This window comes from Mauremys mutica, chromosome 1, assembly GCF_020497125.1.
Source record: "Mauremys mutica isolate MM-2020 ecotype Southern chromosome 1, ASM2049712v1, whole genome shotgun sequence".
NCBI lineage: Eukaryota > Metazoa > Chordata > Testudines > Geoemydidae > Mauremys > Mauremys mutica.
The window spans coordinates 171,737,995-171,763,241 of record NC_059072.1 but is presented as its reverse complement, the minus strand read 5'-3'; the positions used below and the strand labels follow the sequence as shown (position 1 = coordinate 171,763,241).

The 25,247-nt window shown below is 40.1% G+C and overlaps 1 protein-coding gene across 5 annotated transcripts in view; it reads right to left on the bottom strand.

The window, feature by feature from the left end:
• Nucleotides 1-1,041: 1,041 nt before the first annotated feature.
• PHLDB2 (pleckstrin homology like domain family B member 2) overlaps nt 1,042-25,247 on the bottom strand; it is an 83,116-nt gene continuing 58,910 nt past the window's right edge. For 3 of the 5 annotated variants that reach the window (XM_045001888.1, XM_045001891.1, XM_045001890.1), the window contains 7 exons: nt 16,292-16,327; nt 12,964-13,171; nt 9,791-9,881; nt 7,781-7,927; nt 6,231-6,450; nt 3,474-3,559; nt 1,042-1,341 (listed from right to left, as the gene is read on the bottom strand). In XM_045001888.1, coding sequence (XP_044857823.1) covers nt 1,201-1,341; nt 3,474-3,559; nt 6,231-6,450; nt 7,781-7,927; nt 9,791-9,881; nt 12,964-13,171; nt 16,292-16,327 — 929 coding nt within the window. In that variant the 3' untranslated portion in view covers nt 1,042-1,200. The remainder of the gene's footprint in view (nt 1,342-3,473; nt 3,560-6,230; nt 6,451-7,780; nt 7,928-9,790; nt 9,882-12,963; nt 13,172-16,291; nt 16,328-25,247) is intronic. The other 2 variants (XM_045001889.1, XM_045001892.1) reach the window with 1 other exon arrangement.

The following is a 25,247-nucleotide window of genomic DNA, read 5'->3' as shown; positions in this document are numbered from 1 at the left end:
AGGAGCATACATGAAAAAATAGGTCTTTGCCATGTTTGCTACTTAAAAGTTTTTATTTATATTACTGTTTTAGTATTGGCTCTCACAACTTGCCTTTCTCTGTGCTCTACCCTATCATACGGTGAAATTCTATGCCAGTGTATACTATGAACAGTCTCACTGGCTGAGGTCAATGAGAGTTTTCATGCAGACTTCAATTGGGCAAAGATTTCACCCATTGATTTCAGCTCATTAGCTTTAGACTAGAATCATATCTATGGCAGGATTGAACTCCATACAACAGAAAATTGCTACAGGAACCAGCCAGAGAATCAGTTCAATGCCTCCTGCAGAGAGAATACAGAAAACTTACGGCAAAGTTAAGTTTGATACTCTTGTCTCCATTCAGTTTTACCTTGTGAGAGAGACCATCTTTGTGAAGCTATTGCTTCTTTGTTGTGCTTTATGTAAGTGACTTTACACATACAGTTTATGCAACTGGTAATTTAAATGTACAGAATACTGTAGCAATTGAATTATATTACAATTTAGGAAGAATTTTGACATTGTTCCATTACACAAAGCTAAAGCACAGCTCACAATTTGAGTTCATTCTCATACAGGAATCACGTAAATCTTTGGCTCTGTAGTATTTTAAAATACTAAGACAAGAACTACATGTATAGTAGGCTGGTATGTTTGGGTTTTTTCTTTTCTTTTTTTTTTATAAAATACATAAGTAAAAATTTAAAAAAGCCATCTAATTACCTATAAATGTCAAATACTGCATATTAAAAATATATGCTATTATACCATTCTGTTCCATTACTAAAATGTTTACATACCAATGAGCACACACAAACAATTCTGTAAACTGTTTAGTTTGTATTTATGAAGACATCTTCTATATAGAATTTGTAAGAAACTACTATTGAATCAATATACCATACTTAAGTTGACTTGATTACCCATGAACACTATGACACTTTCAATAGCTTTAGTTCTTTTGCTATTATAATGATCAACTAAAAGAAGCAAATAATCTTACTTTCACTTGTGTGTATAAAATCTGATTGTGAGAGTTTGTGTGCGCATCATGAGAAGAATACTTGTGAAAGTTATCAATATTGTATATGGCTTTTCAAATTCACTTGCATATGGCTAAATTCATGTACAAGGTTATTGCAATATGCCTTGTGAATGAACTCTTGCACCATTTTATTATAACATGAAGTGGGTGTATCCTTCTGCTCCTGTAACTATAACATCCATCCATATCCTCATGGCTTCTGGCGTTGGAGCAACCATGTAATATATTCGGTCATGAGTCTTAACACTGAAAGTGAGTAATGGGTTGGGACTCTAAAATAAAGAAGAAGCAGCAAAATCAGTTGTATGACATGAGAGCAGCTTACTGACAGTGAGTAAAATCCTGTACTGGGAGACTGTCAAGGAAAAAGCCAGTTGAGCAATGGCTACTTCACATCGCATCCTGAGTAACTCAGAATTTGCTCAACCCCATCCTGCTACCTCTAGCACAGGGGTCCCCAACGCGGTGCCCGTGCATCTAAATGCGACCGCGTCCTGGCTGGCAGTCGAGCATCTGCCGAAATGCCACCGAAATTTGGCGGCATTTCGGCGATGACACCGGCGAAATTCGGTGGCATTTTGGCGGATGCTTGACCGCCGCCACGGTCCATCGTCTGGCACCTGCCAGACAAAAAGGTTGGGGACCACTGCTCTAGCAGGAAACTGGTGTTGAGAGTACTCAGGCCTAATGCAGATACACTGTATGACTTACTCCTAAACTGAGCAGCAATATGTGAGACCAAATGTTTAGTCTCTAAACCACAATTTCCCCTGTGCACCTGCTGCAGCAAGTGATCAAAAGTGATTTTAATTCTTAAAGTCCACTTCTTGAGGATGGGTTGAAATGGCTCACAGTCCTTCCAAAGGGCAGATGCTAGTCAGGGGTACTCCTCCCAGAGCTTCAAAATCAAATCAACTCCCATCTTGGGCTAGAAACACAACTACATCCCCTGATTTAGGCCACCTGTAGCTGCAGCTCTAGTAACTTAGGATGAAATCCTGGTCCATTGAAGTCAGTGGCATAATACCCATTGACTTCACTGGAGCCAATATTTCATCCCTAAAACACCATATTCAGGAAGAACCTCTGTGTATGTGTCATCAGATGCATTTTCAGCATCTGGGACGGGTGGCAGATACGAAAGGCTCCATGTGGTCATCTTTCCTGCCGAGTCCTCCCTAAACCCTAATGCTGCCAGATACTCTACCACCATCTCTCTCTTTTCCTGATATAGGTGGTGGTACAGGATAGGGATTTACTGCAGAAGTTACATTTCCCTTGTGCATAGAAGTAAATCTTGAAATTTTCTTTAAGTCTGGGAGTAGGCTCTGTATCTAAGTACTGTTCTCTTTATATAATGAAAACTCCATTAATGTAAAAGAGGCCAAATCTAATTGGTCTAACTCCTTGTTTTCAACCTCTGCCGATTTTTAAACATTTATATCAAGGATGAGATCTGACTACTTGGTAACTTTGCAGACGATTGGAAAATCTGAAAAGTCTCTCATCAGACTGGGACTTTTTGAGCGAAGATAGCAGAGTGCTGTCCCAATACTCAGAATGGAAGAACCATTTTCCTCTTTCTTGTAAAGTAATAAACAATATCAATCCTTTGATTAAAGTGCATTATTATCCCCATTTTATAGTGAGGGAAATGTAAGCTGAGGGACTTATTTTTGCCCAAAGCCACAAAGGGATTGACAGTGGCACAGCAGGAATTAGAACTCAGGAGTACCTGGCGTCCCTGACCCGTTTTGAGACCACATCACTTGCCAGGTGGACTACATCTCTTCTGTCTCTCAATATCTTGTTTTATATATTGAACTAACAAAATTATGTATGAGACACAAAAGGTGGGTAAGGTAAGATCTGTTATTGGACCCACTTCTGTTGGTGTCGGAGACAAGCTTTCAAGCTTAAACAGAGCTCTTCTTCAGGTCTGGGAAATGTACTCAGTGTCACAGCTAAATACAAGCTGGAACAGATTGTTTACCATAAATAGTTAACACATCTGTTCCACCTTGTATTTAGCTGAAACACTTGAGTACATTTTCCAGACCTGAAGAAGAGCTCTGTGTAAGCTCAAAAGCTTCTCTCTCACCAACAGAAGTTGGCCCAATGAACGATAATATCTCACCCAGCTGGTCTCTCTAATATCGTGGGACTGACACCGCTACAAGACTGCATACAAAATTAGGTATGCCAGTCATCGCCCTGGCCACTTTATCTACACATTCTATGCTTTTCCATGTCTTGTGTGTGTGTGTGTAAGGGATTTTGTGTTTGTTTGTTTTTTAGCTCTTTGAGACATGAATTTTTTCTTCCTATGTCTGTACAACATCTACCACATTTTGGGTGCTATTATAGGATAATTAATAAAAATAACAAAAATGATAATGTTTACCTTATATGCATTCTTTAGATGATCATAATAGACTTCTTCAATGGCTTGGAAATATATTACTCCTTTTAATTTAGTTTCATGCTTGTCTGCAAATGAGAGAGAAAATTGAGGTTTTGAAAATTGAAACAAACAATATACCATAAGCGTTGAAGGGTTAATTGAATTTGCATGTTCACTCCTGTATTAATCAAAGACTGCACGCTAGCACTTTCGTTTGCAAAATACCCCATGGAATCTTCAGCCTGCCTTTTCAACTTGGTAGCATACAGTGGGTAAAATTGCACACAAAGTTAAATATAGTGTTCACCTTAATTTTTTTATTAGATCATTGTTGCTAAAACATTACAACAAAACTGGCACATTAACAGTGATGTTTCCCCCCCAAAGCTGCTATGAAGACCAAATCTGGCAGACAGTTTGATACTTAGTTTTACTTCAAAACAACATTGCATGAGGACTTTTTCTATTAAAAAAAAAAGTTTTCCTGTTTATGGTAAACTCTCAGAAGCTTCAAACAAAAATTGTACTTGTTACTCAACAATGGTGCAAGTGGGTCCTTGACAGATTTATAACACTACTGGAGCCATGATGGTATTAAGAGACCAAGGAGAAGTTGAATCAGGGATGGCTTTAATTAGGAGACATTAAAGAGAAAAAGATTACAGACTGGATTTTCTGCACAGTCTCCAACTGGCCTCTTGTTTGGGATTGATTCCTGTTATTTATGCAGACATGTTCACCATCTAAGTTCCATTACTTGTGCCAGCAGTTTCTACATGCAAAGAAGGTAGGCTGCTTTCATTTCCCCTGCCCCTCCAAAGTCTGGCCCTATATGTGCATTTCACTTTAGACGTGAGTAATCATTATTACAGTTTTGGAAGAAATATTCATGACAAAATGTTAATCTGATGATGTAATGTTCAGTGCTTAGACAATGCTTAGTCTTTGTACCAAGAAAGTTCTATATAATTTTCAGGTCAAGAACTAACTACATTTTAGTCTTTGTGCTACATTACAGGCTTCGGGATCAGTTCTCTTTCTGCTCAGTACACCTGCAATCCTAAGGACACTATACCTGTATGTTCAGTTACAGGCCATGGGCTCTACATTTATACCATCAATACTTATCTTGGAAATTTGCTGTATTGTTAAAGTCACATTGACAGTTTCTAATGCATACCAACAGCTGCATTTGTACTTAGCTGGTATGAGGTTTTGATTTAATTTTGTTTGTTGGCTTGAGTCATCGAGATGTTATGAAATGTTTTCTTTGATAATTGACACTACATTAGAGCAGCTGTACTGAACTCGAAACTGAAACTGGTAACTATCTTTTAAAAATCAGTACCAGATGGGAGCACTATACTATTTGTTAAATGCCTTGCTAATAAATAAACCAGATGTTCAGAACAGTAAAAGTGAATGTTTCTGTTTAAGTTTGACCACAACTAATATTGCAAACTATGCTGAAATATTATGGACATTTAGTGACTATAAGTATCACTTTTTCAAAAACATAAAATGGGTAATTTGTAATATATTCCTATACCACCAATATTCAGCTCCATTCTGCCTGCTGCTAATGTAATGCCATGTGAGGAAATGGAACTGTTCAGTTTTTATAGCATATATGTGTTCCTTTGCTTGGTAACAGTTATCACCTAGAGTAAACCTCTGCCTGATTTCTTTTATCAATGGAAGTTAAAACACTACAAAATATATTTCTGGGTCCATCCCAACTTTCACATTCAAACAATAAACCACAGAAATGTACAATAGCACTGCAGATTTTTTGTATTTGCATCCGTTTGTATATTTCCAGTATTTTTATTTAAAACTAGTGTATGTAATAAAGCAATTTAAAGCCTGTGATTTTATCTTCAAAGATGGTAGTACTCTAGATGTAGCTGTTTCTGAAATTTATTTATTGGATTTCCTTAGTCTAGAAATGACAGAAGTTTGGTTGGCCTGTGTTTTAACTGCCTTTAGGAGTATGACAAGTAAAACCAAGAATCTAGTTCGCATTTATCATTAAATTATGATGATGATCTTCGTCATCTCCAGACCACAAGGAACAATGTTAAAATATGATGAGATGCTAAGTTAAAGAAAGTGCGTTATAAAGGCAAGTAATTAATCTGATTTTTTTAAAAATAAGTTAACACAAATCAAGTTCTTCTGTGAAGCCTACCAGAAATCAGGCCACCAGTGAGGACTAGGCTATACCAAAGTCAACTATAACTGATTTTATTTATTTAATAATTATATAAAACAAAACCATCATGCTGTACAGTAGGAACCTGACGATCTTATTGTTGTTACCCTTCTCTTCCCTCTTCCCTCCCTTTGTCTGTTGCACTCATTTGTGTCTCATCTCAGATTGCAAACTCTTCAGAACAGGAGAAAGGAAAGAGAGACAGTATGTGTGTGGGTGGGTGGTACATGTGTGTATATATAAATAAAACACCCAGCATAATGGAGCCCTTTTCTGACCGAGAACTTGAAATGCCTCCACAACACCAACAATCACTGTTGCACATTGGACTGAGTAACCATGATCATATCAGCTCCCTGTTCTACAATGATTTCCTATCCAAGGCAATTAACTTTGTTTGTCCCTGCTGGTTTTGAAGACCCGTAAAAATTGTGTAAATGACACTTAATTTAACAATAGTCTCTACACGACAAATGTTGGGGGAACATAAGAATGGTACTGCCACAGAAGGGCTCAATCCTGGATGAAGAAACACAACCTACCTGCATAATAAGAAAATGTTCTCTTGCTTCTATCAAAAACAAACCACCGTTTTTTCCATGTTTTAATTTTCCCTCCCATTTTAATCAGAAAGCCTCGACAGGTCTTCTCCGTGAGTGAGATGTGGTAACAGGTCTCTATGTTGTGACCAGCTGTTTCGATGTGACCTCGTAGATCGAAGTCCTCCTTTCTGATCGGCAAGTAGCGAGTCAAGGGGCGGGCCTAACACAGAGCAAAAAGATACTCCATAAATCTTTCATCTTTTTCTATATGTGGTAAGCAGATAAAAAGTACAAGTAGCACCCACGTTCAAACTATGAAGGTAGCAAAGATTAAATTTGTGAGTTGCAGCCTTGGATTTTCTTAAGAGAACAGACACATTTTTGCAATATGTACCTATGTCAACTGTTGAATACTGGGATTAAAAAAAAAGGGGGGGGGGATTTTCAGCAGAGAACATAGGTTTCTTAAAACCAGCCATTAAGTAATAGAGTTCAAATGACAGAAGAATTTTTTGGGGGTTAAAGCACAGATGTGTGTGTCAAAATATCTGTGGGAGCTTTGGGAAAAGAAGAACTCCGGTTGTGTGACCTTGGACAAGTCAGTTAACTGCTGTGTGCCTCAGTTTCTCTATCTATGCAATGGAGTGGTATGTATCTAACTCGTTAATGGTTTTCAAGTGCTTTGAGACATTCAGTATCACTGCATCTTTCTACATACAGTGGTGGCCTTTTGTATTGTGTATATTTGGCACCCTCTGAAATTGTACATCACTATACTGAACAAGCTTCGGGTAGCTTTGGTTTCTGCAGAACATGCTGCTCCTTCCACTCTTTTTGGTGTTTAAATGTCAGGAAGCATTGAAAAGAAAAACCCAGAATCCTGAAATTGAGTCTTTCTGGGTAACCAAAAGAAAAACTTGTAATCGAAAAAATATATATATAGTGCTCATGAAAGATGAGTTATATCATCATATCAATCCAATTCCATGGTGTCTCTACTTTGGGATCCATTCACCAAATATTTTCATATAATGTTGGCAAAATAAATATTCATCACTCATTGGTTTGAAGAGGCTGTGTATAGGAGGAAAGGAGGGAAATAAAAGTCATCTTTTCTGTTCTTTTCAACAAAATATTTGGAAGAGGACAACTCACAGTCCAAAATGTCCCACATATAAAAGTAATTGTGTACTTTCACAAAGTCACTGCTCTCAGAAATGTCCATTATTCAGCATAGTTGTGATACAGACTGCACAGTTCTGCCATGAGTGGATTTAGTGACAAACCTTATAGGATTAATATAGTACATTTACAATGCCAATATAAATGGGAAGAGATATTTAAATCTAAATGAATAAATATTTAGGTAACTAAAAAGACACCTATCCAAGGCCCCTAACAGACCATTGACAAAATCTCAGAAGTATTAAAATAAGCAGTTCAACAGGCACTCAAGCAACCAGCCACCTACAGAAACTCCTTCCCTTCATCATTGTGAGAATCTTGCTATATAGCTGTTTCAGTGCGTACATGGTAGATCGTCAACACACCTGTGCTCTTTGTTTCTCACGTATCTTGACTTCCTTTTCAATTAATTTTTGCCGCTGGCTAGTTTCTTCTTGTAATCTTTTTTCTAGTTGCTCTCTGCGACGCTTTTCTTCTTCCAGGGCTCGTTTTTTGGCTTCCATTTCCCGTTCCTATATACCACAGTGCACACAGAGTTTCAGCTATAGGCTACGTAAAACTACACCTGATAAACATTAAAAGTAACTTGATCCCACCCAGAGCTCCTACAAGCCCCTTTAAACCTCTCAGGGAGCCAAGAACATATGCAAGGTGGATTGGGAACAGAGATCAGAATCACATTTGAACAAGGTTGTCACAAGCATAATTTCTCTAATAAACCTGGATAGGTTTGGGGGGGGCTTTGTCTAGGAACCATATCACATCAGAAAACTTAGAATGCTACAAATAGTAAAGTATCATTGGTTCATTATATAGAGTATGATCGAAGGCAGTGGTTCTTAACCTGGGGTGCATACACCCCCTGCGGGTGCGAGATACCCTTTCTGGGGGTGTGAGACATGCCAGATTTTTTAGAAGGTAAATCAATCGAAAACACAAATTAAGCACAGGCACATAAGTACAACTAGTTTGTTTAATCAAACCTATGTATTTATTAACATTATACATTTTTTAACAATTACTGTAATATACAAACAAAAAATATATCTAGGTTTAAGGGTTGCAAGAACATATTTTTTTATGTTAAGGGGTACAAGAACATATTTTGAGAACCAAAGGGGTGCAGGCCGCAGTAAAGGTTAAGAACCACTGATGTAAAGCAACAGTAAAGTTTATAAGAGGGACCACTGTCTATTACCTGGCGCAATGGAGACCAGAAAGCCTGGTAGTCTACCACACCAGTTGGCTACCAAAAAGTTCTCACAATTAAATAAATAAATAAAATCCATGTCTGCATTATGTCATGGTAAGTGCACTAACACTATGATAGCAGTAAGGGTGTTTAAACCCCACTAGCAGGTTCCAATCCCAGAGTGAGCAGGGCCATATTAAACAGAAAGCTAGAAGACAATATATCTTTATACAAAAGTACTGAGTTACATTAAAGCTGCATCTACACAATATAATCTCGTCATTCCCCCCTACAAATTGAGGTGTAAACAGTTGTCCCCCAGCTTGGACAGGGTCTACTTGAGTTCAGTATAGCCAATCCTAGCTTTATCAGGGACTGACCCTCTGTGCTGTCTAGTCTGTTAATTTGACTGATTCTGAGGGAAACTCATTGTTAAAAGCATTAATATGTTTTTGTAAGAGGGTCAAAACATATGCCTGAATGGAGAACAATCTATCCACTGTAATATGAAATGAAATGCTACTTCTTATCAAACATTTTGCTGACTGGGATTTAAGTGTATTTGTTAACATTAGGGGACTGAAATAGGACTGTAAATCTTTTGTGTCCAATTTAAATGTAAGCAAATATAACTAACATTCACTAATGTCAATTCTAAAGTGCAGTATTATTTTTTTTCATAGTTAAAGCAGGTTTTGTTTTCACGTTCTTCACTCATGAGTCACTTTAAAATTTGAAAATAGGGCTGATTTTATTTTAAACCATCTAAAATCATTACCTGAAGGGACTGGTCTATATATACTAGTAGACTAGTGCCGTGCCATTTGAGAGACTTCGGTTCAGTTACAGGGGCTGGTCTCTTGCCTCCTGGACTAGTAGACTTTAAGCAGCCCCATAAAGATGGGGGTGGTAAGCAAGTACTACTGATAAGCCATCTCTTTAGCAAATGAAGGAGCAATGTTGATTAGCTCTGAAAGGATTTCTGTCCACCTCAGCCACAGAAATGGTAGCTATTGCACAGAGTATCAGGAATGGCAGGATTCCAGTGGGACAAAGTTGGGGGAGTGGAAAATGAATACGTCAGGGCTGTGTTAGGCAATTGCAATTTAAGAATGGCCAAATGAAATGTGTATTATTTGAACAAAGTATCTATTAACCTCTGTCAAAGAAATCTTTAGATTACCCTGAATTCAAGCAGTCGTGTCTTTTCAGCATGAGCTTGTTTCAGAAGTCTCTCCATCTCTTCTATTCTTGCAACATTTGAAGTGCTGGCACTGTATACATTAAAAAAAAATTACCTATGAGAATAGTTGAAGACTGAAGCCATATTTTACAAACTAACTCTGGATAATTTAATAATAGAGTTGATAAAAAGTCAGGTCCAATTTAGTACAGCTAGCACCAAGTACAAATAGTGTATTAAGTATAATATACTCTCAATAAATATAGTCTCTCATCCAGAGTTGCCCAAAAATGCAGACCCGAGAGTCTATAGAGTTTGTGGGTTCACTGTGGCTTGCCATCGCTAGAACATGTTGGTCTAAAGAGGCCACTTAGCCCAAAACATAGCACTCATTTACTGATCCCCTGCATTGACGCCAGTAACCATCTAATTGTAAAACTGAAGTCCCTCTGGCCATGAACTATCTTCTGTATCACTGAACTTGTCATCAGAATTTACCAAATTAAAATAAAGAGCAGGTAGTAGGGAATATCAGTAAAATGCACTGAGTGACAGGACACACAATCCCATATTCTGAAAGGCTCACATCTCAGTATTGAAGATAGGAGAGAAAGACTGAAGGCCCTATTGTAATCATTGACTCCTAGCAGGTCTAGTTTAATTGTATGCCTAACTGGTGGAAAGTGGGTAAAGGTTCATGAATTTCCACAATGCCCAGTTATATAAAATTATTTAAGAAAGAATGTAAAGAAGAGACAAAAAGGCTGAATTAATTCTAGCAGAGAGAGCCTACTGGTAACACAGTCATGGGATGGTAAGAGGAGGAGTAGGGTACCGGAAAATGAATACATCAAAATTGGTGCGTTGGAAATTAGGCCTACATAGTGCCTGGGATCCTTCTCCAGCCACCATTGACCCTTGAGGTTGGTGTGTCATCAGCTGCTATCTTGCTGTGCTGTGCATGCTGCCGAGTGAGAGGCACTGCAACTCATCAGCACATTCACTCTGTAGCATATATGGAGTGCAGCGAGATGGTGGCGGTCAGCAGGAGTGGGGCATGCAGCTACCACCATGCCAACACCCTGGGCAAGAGGAGGTAATCAGAGATGACCCGATCCTCCTGAGTTCAGATCGGGTTATTTTCAAGTCCGACCTGACCCTAACACATGTAGTTGGGTCCTGTTGGGTTCAGATAAGGTTGTAAAGCTCAAGGCTCTACACTCTGATACTTCAACCAGGAAAACTGAAGTTACTAATGGTTCATGGGATCTCTTATTTTTACAGGCTAAAGAATGACCTTTCAAAATTTATACTTCAGTTATATTTTGAGCACTGTGGGACTTTAGGTACTCCCAGCAATTAACCTCTCTCCTTATCCCCAACCTATTTCTTTTGTATGTTTTATGTCGTACATGAGTTATTTAACAGCAATATTGAATTTTCTTCTAGAGGTGGGACATGGCTGGAAATCATTTTAAAATACTCCCTGAGACCTCTGTAATTCAATATGCCTTATGGTCCTGGAATCTGTCTCAGAAGAGGAAGACATCTGTCATCTATGAACGATCAACAAAAATAAACAAATACCCACCCAAACTAACTTTATCCAGTAAGAAATCATTTGATCCATAAAAGTACTGAGTGCATTTGTGTGTGAGTGTTTGTGTGTGATTAACATTTAGAAATTAGGCTGAGATTTCCAAAAGAACCTGAGTGAAATTCAACAGGAGCTAGGCACCTAACTCTGTTAGGCATCTTTAAAAATCCCACCTTTAAGCTTCTGTTTGCAAGCTAGTCTGTGGGTAGCCTAGGTGCATGATGCCTCTGTTAAAGAGAATCACAGTGCAATAAGTCAATCATAGGAAAGAGACAGATTCAGATACCATTACTAAGCTGAATTGTACTGTACTGTACAAACAGCATCATTGAGGCGTTGCTCAGCCTGAGTAAGGGTATCAGAATCTGGCCCATCTGTGAGCAGCCATTACTTCCCTACATCAATATACATTAGATAGAAAAGTTTAAAATTATATTTGCCACTTAGTGTAATAACACGTAATGAAAACTCAGTTGTCACTGGATCAACATTTCCTGCTTTGAAAACACAAACCTCTGTTAGGCCTTTACATCTATCTTCTATATTACAATTTGCTGCTATAAACAAAACAAGAGGACTGCAGCAAATATTGATCCTGAATATCTATTTCCAACAACTAACCAACTTCTCCATTACATTCAAACTGCTTCATAACGTTTGTAAAAGGTCCCATAAATAAAAGAGGAGCGCAATGGGCGGATACTCAAGGAAACAGATGCTAGATAAAACACAATATGGCAGCCAAAGAGCTTTCCTCATGTTCAGAAGAATTTCTAATTCTGTGACAATGTTCTATTTCATTGACAGGATTCTCATGCTTTCCCAAACTACCCAAACAGGGATTTGGCAGAAAGCAAAGTGCTATCACCACAATGGGATAGTCAGAGAAAAAGGGTTATCAACATGCTGTTTTCAGACCCCAGCTGCTGTGCATTCTTGTTTTTAAATAAATACAATATATTGCTTTTATCTTCAGTGGTTAAACTGATAAGATCCTAAAATAAGAGAAGCATAGCCTAGAGATCAGGGCCCATTGTTGAGAACCAAGAACTCTTTTTTTTAAATTCTGATTTGGAGAGGGGACACTAGATTGCTAGCATTATTGGCAAGAGATCCAAAAAGTTCAGCAGTCCAAGCCCCAATGAGGTAACATCCTAGACACAGACAGAGTAAACTTAGTTGCTGGATCAGGGACTTGACAATGAATATCCTACGTAAGAAGTCTACAGTGATCAGAAAGGCAGTCTTATGCCAAATCCACTAAAACATACAGAAAGTCAACTCCTGCATAGGTTTAATCCCAGCTGTGACACTGATTTCTCTGTGTGACCTTAAACGAGTTACTTAACCTCTCCATATTTTAATTTTCTATCTGCAAAACTCAGGGATGAGACGAGAATAAGTTAAATTGATTTGAAGATGAAAAACAGTATCCAAATGCTAAATAATATTTCTGTCCAACTCTTGCAGATTTTCTTATCCAGTTAGTAAAAGCTTCTATATTCTCTTGCTTCAATGTTTACAATTTGTTCTAACAGTTTCCATTAAGAAAAAAATATGAGAAGTTAATATTTACCTGGAAATATTATCAGGGGAGCACGCAGATATGCTGGTCTCCATACTGTCAGAACTGTCTAAGCTTAGTGTATCAAATGCATAGTCCTTGTAGCTATGATCAGGATAATGGAAACTATTCAGATACACATTAGATTCAGATGCAGTTCTGCTGTAGAATTCAGGAGATTTCTGCCTTTGTTCTTCACATATATGTTGATGATTATACCCTACAGAGTGCAATCAAAGAAAAGAAAAGTAAGCTTACCTAATTTTTAGACATAAAATTCTCTGAACTAAAAATTAAATGTTTATAAATAGCTGCAGAAGCATTTTGAACACCATCTCAATCTAAAATTGCACTGTGACCAAACTAAAGGTGCTCTAAAGAACTTAATAGAATAATCATAAATGTACAGAAGATTTGGGAAAACTGGATTTGCTTGTGACTGACACCAAGGAATTCACTTTCATTACTTGTGGGATTAGTTTATTAGCTAAACTTCAGCAACTTTCAAACCATTTTTTTAAATATTTATTTTTAGTGAATTACGGAAACAAAGGTGCAAAACCTAGGTCAAAACCCTAAAACTAAGGTGTGACAGATATTGCAACCTCATAAAGTATCTTTGGGGTCTAGTGTATTAAATTTATGAATGGCTATATATGACTGTGTACTACTCCATGGAGGAGAGTTACCATAGCTCCTCCAAGAACTAAAAAGAATGGTGAGTGATAAGGTGGGCTGCTGAGAATGTAAACAGCTCCAGAGAGGTACCAGCCGCTGGGGTGGTTTGCATATACTGATTCAAGCTGGGTTTCCAGAGATTCAAACAAAGAAAGAACTTGTTGCATAAAAAGTAGAGTTTAAATAGATTTGTGTCTTTCTTCTGATTCAGCAAATAGGCTGGGGGGACAGAGGGCACTTCCAACCCTTGCTGAAGGGTTTGAAAGACTTTGGCCTACCAGGGCCCCAGAAGATTGATGGGCAATTTCTCATACATTCAATAAGAGGGTAGATCTGTTTATTGTTTTTATTATGGTGTCTCTGTAATGCTTTTATCATAAGAATAAATGTGCTTGCGTAGAAAGAGCTGTGCGGTAACTTGTAACTGCTGGCAGTACACCGTTTGTAGCCCTCGGAGAGAAAGCAATGCACAGGTACTGGCCATTAGGCAGACAGGCTTGCTGGGGTATCCCTGGGTATGACAGGGGCTGTGAAGCCTTATAACTTCCAGTCAGAAGGGAATGGGACATAGCTCCCCACTCAGATATTGGTGACAGATAGAGGCCTGAGAACTGACTTGGCATTCCTGGAGTGAACCATGTGGGGGAGCTTTAGGGCTGCCAATTGTGGTTGGATGTATTCCTGGAGGTTTCATCACATGACATAATGTGTAATTAAAGATTCATTTTTAATTCCTGGAGACTCCAGGACAATCGTGGAGGGCTGGCAACCCTTGAGACTATAAGCACATTTACCCTGAAACTGTGATACAGGGTAGCTAAAGTTAGGCATCTAAATCACCACCTAATTAAAATGCCCTGATTTTCAGGGGTGCCAAGTACCTGCAACTCCCACTAAAGTCAATTTTTGTTTTGGCCTTAATGGCAACTGCAGATCAGGCCTTTAGTTCATATGCTGAAAATAAAGAGCATATCCTTTAAGTAATCCTGATTCACGTTACTAAGGTATCTCCCTAAAACTTACAAGTATGGTACTACTTGAGATTCCCCTTACAAGACCGAAACAGAGACTTTTGTAGCCCAATCGCCTCATGAAATACTTCTTTTTGTGTGCATGGTTTTTTTTGTTTAAATACCACTACAAAATCACCAGTAGTTCTGCTTCCTGTGAGCATCCATCAAGCATGTACGGATGGTAAGCATGCAAATAGAAATCTTAGTTCTTGCCCCATGTAAAGACACTATTTGTAATGCTTATTTAAAAAAAAAAGTCAGATTAAATTATCATGATTGTGTAAATCACATGAGTGGATTGGAATTACTCACTTAAGGCATTTGCCTTCTTGGACGCAGACATTTGGTCTGTTTTAGTTTTAACCAAATAATTTTGAAAACTTTTTAAAATAAAGCTGCAGTATTTATACAGAGTGCAAGAGATCATGTTCATGAGATCTAGGGGCTTGTCTACATTATATGGCAATGCACCCTACGGGATGTGAATTCTAAAGTGCAGCAATGTGTTGCACATTAACTGGCCCATGGAGACCCAGCTGGCATGAACTAAAAGTACTCTACTGCACATTAAGATAATACTTTATTACTACATTGAACACATACTAAGGAACTTTAATGCATACCAGGAAGATCTTCACGGAGCAGTAAGTGTGCAGCATGTTGGTGTGCTTTATAATTCTAATGCACATAGCCGCACCATATAGATAAGACTTTGATTCATAAGAAGGAGGTGTAAAGGAGCCTGCCAGTTCGGTGCATAAAGATATTCTATAAAACCTCTTTTAATGCTTGTATTAAAGTATTATATTGTCCACATTGGGTCACAGATCACATTCTGTTTGAAACAATCAAAGAGCTGCTTGCACTTTTGATTCTTAACTACTTCAGACTACATTGTGCATACACCAGGAGATGAACAGTACCAATTGGAAGATACTAAAATCTCTCCTGAATCAAGAAACAATCTACTGATTCACATGTATTAATTCAGATAACAATTTTTCTGGGGTTTTGGCACATCATATTTTATACATTTTTTATTAGTCATCATTATTAATGACTTAAGAAATATGAATTGGGAATATTTTCCACAGTAATTTTTAGTAACAGGCCTTCTTCCTCTGGTATTTTACCTGCACATGAGTTGGTTTGGTTCTAGGATCATTTCTCTGGCATGACAGTTAGCAGAATTCCATTTTAGAGAGCAAACTATTGTCACTGGAGCTTCATAAAAAAAAAACTACAGTATTCTCAAAAATGTATATGAATAGTGCATAGCTCACATCAAATCATAAATGACATTACTTTATTAAGAAAAACATGCACTCCACACATTTCCAAGACAACATACATTATTTTCCCATTCCAGTCAGCTACTGAATGTTTTCCTATATACAATTAAAGCTGATTTCCAAGATGCCAATAGAATTGTACTTGTCATTCAAGAAGAGATTAGAGTTAATTGGAAATTCAACTGAACTAGTTGGTGGAGGAGAAAAAAGTGATACACACACACACGTCAGCTTTGATGGATAATAATAAACACCATGTAACGCAGTTTCTATAACAGATGTTACAGCTTTGTATGTGTAGTTTGTTTTTAATAATTTATGACAAATGATGATATTTCCAACATTTGATAAAATTACCTTTAATACTTGTACCTTTGGAATGATTAATTGCTCCTTTAAAAGGGTTTTCAATTATTCATTATGTAAAGAGAAGGAAACAGAAATTACTGAAAAGAGAAATATTATTCTAATGGGTATATTTTTAGAGAGTCCTAGTTTACTAATATAGATTACTAAAAAAAAACCCTTAATTTTACTTTAAAAATTAAACATTTCCCATATTTCACTGGAAAAAATGAACCCAATTTTTTTATATCCTGAATATAAAACATGCAGTGAAACATTTGAATCTTGTTGATCATGAAAGGAAAGGATTTTAAGCTGTTCTCGTGAGAATGCTTTCTGCCACCGATGGTTATCTTCCACCCTCTTCACACACAGAAAGAATGTAAGATTCATGAAGGGTATGAAAACTCACAAAATGATTTTAAAATGCCATGCAGAAAAAAGGATAATTTATAACTATGAACATGCATTGAAATAAGCAGACTATCATTTCCTGTGAAGAAAAATTGCACTATTATAATAATTAAAAAAATATTGCTCCTTCAATTGAATTTATGCCAATATAACTCAATGACAAACTATGTTTTTTTCTAAGTACAGTATGTAGGTCGTGTGTTCAGCTGCAGAAAATATAATACCATGTTCTCCTTTTCTTTTTGTGCCTTAGGAGACAGGCAGTTTACTTTAGTCCCAGTCATAATATAGCTCAGCATCAGCTTTCTAATAGCACCAAAATACAGCCTACCTATGTCCACCTATGTAGTGGCTCATTGGTTTAGGGATATGAGTCTCACTTAGGGTGTAAAAGGGCCCAGGGTTCAAATCCCAGATGAGCCCTGTTTTGGGGGGAGAGATAGCTCAGTGGTTTGAGCCTTGGCCTGCTAAACCCAGGGTTGTGACTTCAATCCTTGAGGGGGCCATTTAGGGAACTGGGGTAAAAATCTGCCAGGGGATTGGTCCTGCTTTGAGCAGGGGGTTGGATTAGATGACCTCCTGAGGCCCCTTCCAACCCTGATATTCTATGATTACAGCCCTTCACTGCTTATCATCCAGAGTCTTTTTGTGAACAGATATACTCAAGGTATATCTCCCTCTTCCCTCTGCCCAGGGGCGGCTCCAGGCCCCAGCACGCCAAGCGCGTGCTTGGGGCAGCATGCCGCGGGGGGCGCTCTGCCGGTCGCCGGGAGGGCGCAGGCGGCTCCGGTGGACCTCCTCGGGGAGGTCCACCGGAGCCGCGGGACCGGCGACTGGCAGAGCGCCCCCCGCGGCGTGCCGCCCTGCTTGGGGCGGCGAAATGGCTAGAGCCGCCCCTGCCTCTGCCCTCCCAATATTGAAATCAGGATGATAACCAAAGAAAATAAAATAGCCTCAGACAAGGGAGTAATAAGGACCTCACGCTTATTATTTAATTATTTAAAACAAAATAAAATAAAAATCTGAAGATAGGGTCATGAAGGGGATATCCAGGATCGAAAGCCAAGAGAGAAATATATACTACATAGAAAGCATCCATTGCTTACAAGTATTTTGGCAATTAAGTTGCTCAACCATAGAGGCTGCTACTAAAAGTAGTAAGCTCCCAGTAAGATGTCACTACAATATTCTGCCCCTTTCCCATCCCTTCCTTGGGGCTTGCAAAAAAGCCTGTGACATAGCAAACTGTGATATAATAACAAAAAAACAAGATTAAGGATTTTTTAAAAAGTAATAAGAACAAAACAAAATAATTTTAGTAACGGCGTAGTTAAGTCAAAGAATGCATATGCAACAACAAAACCAGCTCATTAAACACCAAAACCAACAGTTGTTACAGAGCCACAAGTCTAGTAATATTGAATAATTATGAGGTCACAGATCTTAACTCAAGCTGCTTTCAAGAGAGACACTGTCAAGTATTTTTAATAACTGATCTTTTAAAAAACTCTCTTCGTTTCTTTTATCTTCTTAGAAGGTTAAAAATATCTCTTTTCCTGTTTTTTGTTTGTATGTATGCAAACATCTCAGCCTCTGAATCCATTTTTGTATGGAGCATATGCCAAAATAGCACTGTTGGCTTTACTTTCCTGTCATCAGACATAAATCAGCCCACCTGTGTGAACATAATTCTGTTATTTGTGCTCCCCTTGTTTGGTTCTGAGGCACAGAGCAAAAACATTAGGCTAATGCACAGGCAGTGGTTCTGCAGGTACCAGTGATAGAGTTGTGAGTTTATTTTGAAAAGTTATTTAAAAAAAAAAGTGGGAATCTGTAGAAGGCTCTGCCCTACATTTCAACAACTTGAAAATTTACACAGATTTTGGTCTTGAACTACTTGACAGTATCACTTTAATCAGTGACTTCAGCAAAACACCTCAGGGCTATACACACACAGACAGATAAAAGGGTGTTCTCATACCTTTTTTGGATTTTCCTAAGTTTGATAAGAAGAAGAATAAAAAAAAATCATATTGAATACATTTAAGAGGTTTTTTCATTTTTTTTTAAATTAGTGCCCATTATTTTAAAGCAGAATAAGTCATGTCCCAAGGTCTTGCTCTTACAAGAGTGCTTAAACTATGTATAAATTGTATATACAACGTTCTGAGTGGCAAAACTGACACAGTAGAAATTAGAGATGAAAAAGACCACCTTCATTATCTTGACAGCTGGTGATGAGTGCTCTCTACACATGTTTTCCAGCGCTTTGTCTTTTCTTGTTTTTTTAACTTCTACTACTTCCTTTGGGAGACCACTCCATAAATTGGTTAGATTTAATTACTTGGACAAGTCTCACATTCCTACTTTTAGCCACGCTACCCAATGTATGCAGGCTAAACCATACACATGCATGGAGTCCCACTGAAGTTGCGCAGGCCCACGGGTTCACCTGAGCCTTAGCTCCCAATTTTTCCTCTGAACAATCACTTTCTCCTCCTCTTTAGGTGGCTGAAGTTTAAAATCACCTTTTACTTGTAGACACCTTAGTTTAAACAGGATGTCTCCTTTATCTATTGGTAGCTCTTAAATCAATTCTATGTATGCCAGAATTGTACTTACACCACAATCCTTGAGAAATCCATCAAGAATGACAGCTAAGAAACAGTTTTTCAGTTAATGGTTTATGCCAAAGATATTTGACATGTGACAAACTACTCTTAACTCCGAGAATTATTAGCTAAAATAGTATTAGGGTATGTCTACACTGACAGAGTTACAGCGCTGGCAGTTACAGCGCTGCTCAGAGAGCTCTGAAGGGAAACGGCTGTTGTGTGTTCACACTGTCAGCTGCCTGTGCAATAGCATGTTCACATTTGCGGCACTTGCAGCGGTATTCGGAGCAGTGCACTCTGGGCAGCTATGCCACAGAGCACCTCTTTCTCTTCTTGTAGCTGAAAGTCACTAACATTTGTTGCTATGCTCGGGAGTAGAGTGCTTGTAATGCTAGGAGGTGATTGTGATTGGTGCAGACGAGGCACTATGAAGGTGTAAGAAAACTGCCTGTTGCTTTTCAGGGCTCTGTTTGCTTTCAATGAATGGAATAAAGATTTCTTTCAAACCAAAAAATTCTTTTATTAAAAAACAACAACCGGAGGAGAGAGATAAACAAAAAAAACACATCAGCACTGAGGGGGATGGGGGAAGGGAGAGCCCTAAGAGGAGGTGGGGTCCCAGGATGGTTAAAGATTTGTGTATGTTCAGATATCATATCCAACCTTCTCCTTTGGAGTACAGTGCAGCAGGTAGTGTACTTCAGCAGGGCCAAACTGCAGAGGAATGGGTGTTGAGTGAAGTGGGTACTCAGAGTCTGCAGGGGTAGACTGTGATGGGGCAGGAGTGGAATGCAGCGGGTACAGACTGGAGCCAGCAGGTTGATAAGAAGTGGGTATTCACCCATGAAAACTCATGATCCAAATACGTCAGTTAGTCTATAAGGTGCCACAGGACTCTTTGCTGCTTTTACAGGTTGATAAGAGTGTGTTGGTGGTGTCTGGGGGGCACATGGGAAAGAGTTTTGTGACAGTGGCTTGAGGGAAGAGCGGGCGCGGTTTGCAGTGCTAGCAGCACCTAGAGTGTATCCGCTTGGCACTCCATAACATTTAAGAGCCACTCCGTGGCTTCGTTCTGGCGTGCTGCGTACCTCTTTTCAGTGTCCTGCCACTCCTTCAATTCTTGTTTTTTGGCCACGGACTGCATCATGACATCGCACAGAAAGTCCTCTTTAGTTCTTCATGGCTGCTTTCTAATTCTGTGCAGCTGTTCTGCCAGCGCTAACAAAGAGGGCGGCTGGGTTCCAAGGTCATATCTGTAAAGCCAAAATGCAACATTTTACAGAAGCAGTATTGTTTGCTACGCCCAGAACACTGATTTAAAACACAGCCACTATTCACATAGCTGTCCCTAACTGGCTGACACCAGGCAAGCACACATGAGCCACAAGTCCCCCCAAATGGTGAGTAACTGCAGGGACAGGGGAAATCACTGTTCTATGACCATATTGTACACTGGGTACGTGGCTCTTGGGGAGAGCCAGCATTGTGGGGGGGGCCTTATAATCATTTCTGTCCCCACATTTTCCACAGGCACATCTTCCACATTATGAAAGATAGTTCGCTGCTGAGGATGAGCAGGGAATCAAGACTGTGGCGTCCACCCTGGCCCCTATGCGGCTCACCTGTGTGCATCAATGGTGTGCCCCCAGAGATGGTAGAGTGGCATGAGAAAGTTACTCTTAATGGGGCAAGAAACAAAGCAGCTCTGCCAAAGAACCTGTGGCAGTGGTTTGCCCAGTATCTCCATGACAGTTTCCTGGAGATCTCTGAGGGAGATTCCCCATGAAGTGAGGGAGTCAATCAACAGCCTGTTCTGCCGCTCAGACCAGGCATGCAGTGGGAGACAAGCCTGCTTTCTGCAACCCTCCTGCCCACAAAAGCTCGCTTCAGTGATTCTCAAAATCAGATCCACTTACCAGGGGCCTCCTCTCCTGTTTGTGCTTTGCCAATCTTCGATAGCTGTGACTTCCTAGGCTCCTCCGGGGTAGAAAAAAGCTCCTGAATGAATCCTGAAAAAAGCTGTGTGAATCTCTGGCCTCTGAGTCATCCTCTGCCTCTGGGTCCCCCTGCCCCTCCACATCCTTGTCCAAGATTTCCTCCTCCTGGCTCAGTCCACTCTTGACTGGCACATAAGCCAACGAAGTAGCCACAGGGGCCTTCGCAGTGGAGGTAGGGTTGCCACCGAGTATCCCGTCCAGCTCTTTGTAGAACAGGTAGCTCATGGGCGCAGCACTGGAGCAGCAGTTTGCCTCCCACGCCTTGTGGTAGGTGTTCCGCAGCTCCTTCACTTTGACCCTGCACTGCAATGTGTCCCAGTCATGGGCCCTTTCTGTCATGCATCATGAAATCTGTTCATAGGTCTCATAATTCCTACACTGGAGTGCAGCTGGGAGTGGCCAGCCTCCTCTCCCCAAATGCTGATGAGGTCCATCAGCTCGGCATTGCGCCAAGTGGAGGATCATGCATGGAGCAGCCCTGGTCACCTGGAAAGATGCGCTGAGACCACTGCACGTGTCACTGAGCAAACAGGAAGGGGACTTTCAAAATTCCCAAGTAATTTAAGGGCTGGGGATGACAGTTGGTCACCTGAGGGCAGGGCAGTAGAGTTCAAACCGATGACCAGAGAGGCGAGAACAGGTATTGTGGGACACCTCCTGGAGGCCAATCACAGCACTGTAATTGACCACTGTAATCTACACTGGCACCGCAGTGCTGTACCCTGGTGTAGAAAGCTGTACGCCTCTTGTTGGGGTGCATTGTTTTTACAGTTTCTGTGCACTAAGTGGCTTGGCAGTGTGTACACCTCAGGAGTTACAATGCAGAAAGCTGCTTTACTGTGCAGAAACTTGCCAGTGTAGACAAGGCCTTAGTTATTTCCTTGTGAGGTCTAGTTTTTTAAATCAGGTTACTTGTCACTCACACTTTTGGTAATCTTTGCAATTAAGTCCATTTAGTATTAATGGATCTGTGAAAATACTTCCAAATGAAAACCATCGTCACCTGGTCTTAAATTTATTTGCAGATGAGGCATCAACTGCCCCAGAATCAAGATATGCAAAGCTGCAGATCCCACATAAAATTTAAGTCAGTCCCCTTGCCTATCTGTTGTGTTTTCTATTCCTACATAAAGCCAAATAGTTTAATGAATATGCACAACATAGTCAAATTGAAGTGGATTTGAAAATGCTCCATTTCCTGACTTCGGTGAAATTAAAATATTTATCTTTAAATTTATATTTTACTTTCCTGGATTTTCAAATTTACGTTTTTGGGGTAAGTGAAGTAGAAATTAGAGAGAAAATTAGAGAAAAATAATTTAAGGAGTAGTTAATTTAATACTACTTTAGAAAAACATTTCTGAATTAGCTTAGCTGTCAATTCCTCCAGAGACAGCTGAATAACTTTCTACAGAATTCTACATATGCACACCCAGATCTCTGGCCTAAGAATTTCAGCCCCAAGAAAGCTTGTAAGCCACTGGAAACACCGTTAACACCTGAGCAGCACTTCAACTCTATTTAATATTGCAGTTGATGTGACACCGTGCTATGTTTGTGGTATATGCTCTAAATAGTAAGGATAAAAAGGCATTCATCGTACAAAACTATAATTCACCACTGGCATAAGCATATATAATGCCAATAAATTCAATGGGATTGTGCATGCTTTTGGAAGCAATAAACTGGGACTATCATGTCACCCACAACATATCACCTTTAGCTCAGAAACCCACTGGAGTGTCAAGCCTGTCAACTGTCGGAGAGAAGGCAAGTGAAATAAGTGATGTTTTAGTATGCATCACCAGTTTACAAGGTTTAGAATCTGCTTTTTACATATGCTGTACTAACAAAATGAGCTTTCTGGGGGAAGTGTAGGGGATGTTAAAGATTAATACATGATTTTATTGTTTTAACATGTCTAAAGAATTTTATACATGTTTTCTCTTGATCTGCCCACTTAAGCTGAACAAACAGGCAATATTTATATCTATTCTTTATTTATTGGGGAAAAAATAAACTACTTATCTCTGCAAAGCCATTCAATATACTGAACACACAATTGTGAAGTCCTGTAACACAATGCAGGATCATGTAAACCAGGAGGGGTGACATCACTTGCAGGATCTAAAATTAGACAACAGCTATATTTTGGTTCTCACAAATGTCTATCTATCACAAGCCTATATACCACTATATAAGCCTGCACACTGTGTTGGGCTGTACAAGAATCTTCCCTTCTCTCAAGTAATCTTTTCTGGCAGTTCAGTGTTATTAAGAGAAATGGGACAGATGTACAAGATCAACATATCAATTCCCCTACAAAAGCAGCATATAACTTTCCCAGATACTCAACAGCTGTTACACTTGCTTGTACTCGAAAAGCCAAGCTTATCTTTCTGATGAATTATGTTTTATATATGAGGAGAGCTGGCAAAGAAATAAAGGGATGATAGTAAGGAAAGGAAATCATATAGTTGTCAGGACTTAGGAAAGAAAGCAGAATAAATTTAACTTCTGCTCACACCTGATTTGTCTTCATTCTCAACTGTGTGTTTGTGAAGTTATGCAGAACTTGGGCCTTGGTTACACAAATCTGTTTTCCACCGAATCAATGGGAGCCACATTCAAGAACAGAAAATTGACCTGTCCCTAATAACAAATAATTAAACTAAATTCAAAATTATGTTTAAATCTTAGGACATGAGTGAAATTTTTTACCCAATTTTCACTGTTCTAAGGCAACACACATTCTCCATTGATACTATTAAAGAGAATGTAAATTCTACCGAATGGGCTAAATTATGCCTCTGGCTTCACGGTTTAGGCCTCCCCACTAAATTCCATAGGAGCCCTGCTTGTGCCTCCAGGGCCGCCCAGAGGGGGGGGCAAAGGGGGCAATTTGCCCCGGGCCCCGGGCTCCGCAGGGGCCCCCAAGAGAACAGAGGAGGCTCCCGCCTCCGCCCTGCTCCTGGAGCCTCAGCGCATCAGGCGCCGAGTCTCCGCCGGGACCCCTGAGCCCCGCCCCGCTCAGAGCCGCGTGGGGAGGGGGCGGGGCTGGGAGCACCGGGCTGAGCTCTGCTCCCTCCGCTCGGCGTGGAGCTCCCAGCCCCGCCCCCTCACCACGCGGCTCTGAGCGGGACGGGGCTCAGGCCCCGCCGGCCACACGCTGCGGCTGTTCCGGCGAGGCGCTGAGACTCCGGGTGAGGAGGGAGCCGGGGGTAAGAGGCTGGGGCCGGGGCGGTGGGGAAGCGGGACCCGCCGCCGAAGCGCAGCCCGGTCTTTGGCGGCGGGGGCCCCCTTCCGTTCCGGGACCCGCCGCCGAAGTGCCCCGAAGACCCGCGGCGGGGACCCCCTCCCCGCCGAATTACCGCCGAAGACCGGGCTGCACTTCAGCAGCGGGTCCCGCTTCGGTGGTAATTCGGCGGCGGGGGGCTCCCGCCGCGGGTCTTCGGGGCACTTCGGCGGCGGGTCCTGGAACGGAAGGGCCCCCCCGCCGCCGAAGACCCCGGGCCCCCGGAATCCTCTGGGCGGCCCTGTGTGCCTCTTTTGAAAGGTTTTAGAACTTGCCCCTCAGGTTTCCACACACCGAATGCTTGTTTCACGAGGAATTTTTGTATTTCTTTACTGATTTGTTCAACATACAGGAGTATTTAACAAATTGTCTAAAGAAAAGTTTCTGCAAACAATTTAGTTGCCAATTTGTGAGATTAAAGGACTTTCCCCAAGCCTTAAGACAATTTAGGAACAGAAAAAAGCCATTATATCCTTCAAACTCCTTCCAAAAAGATAAATCTGAGCAAAAAGGTAATAAACATTAAAAATATCACTAAGGAAGAAGAGTGAAGCAGAGACAGTTCTGCCTGTTTTTTGCATTTATTCCTAGATCCCCTCTGTTTTAATTATATCTCCCACTTTTTAAAACCTATGTGAGTGCAAGCA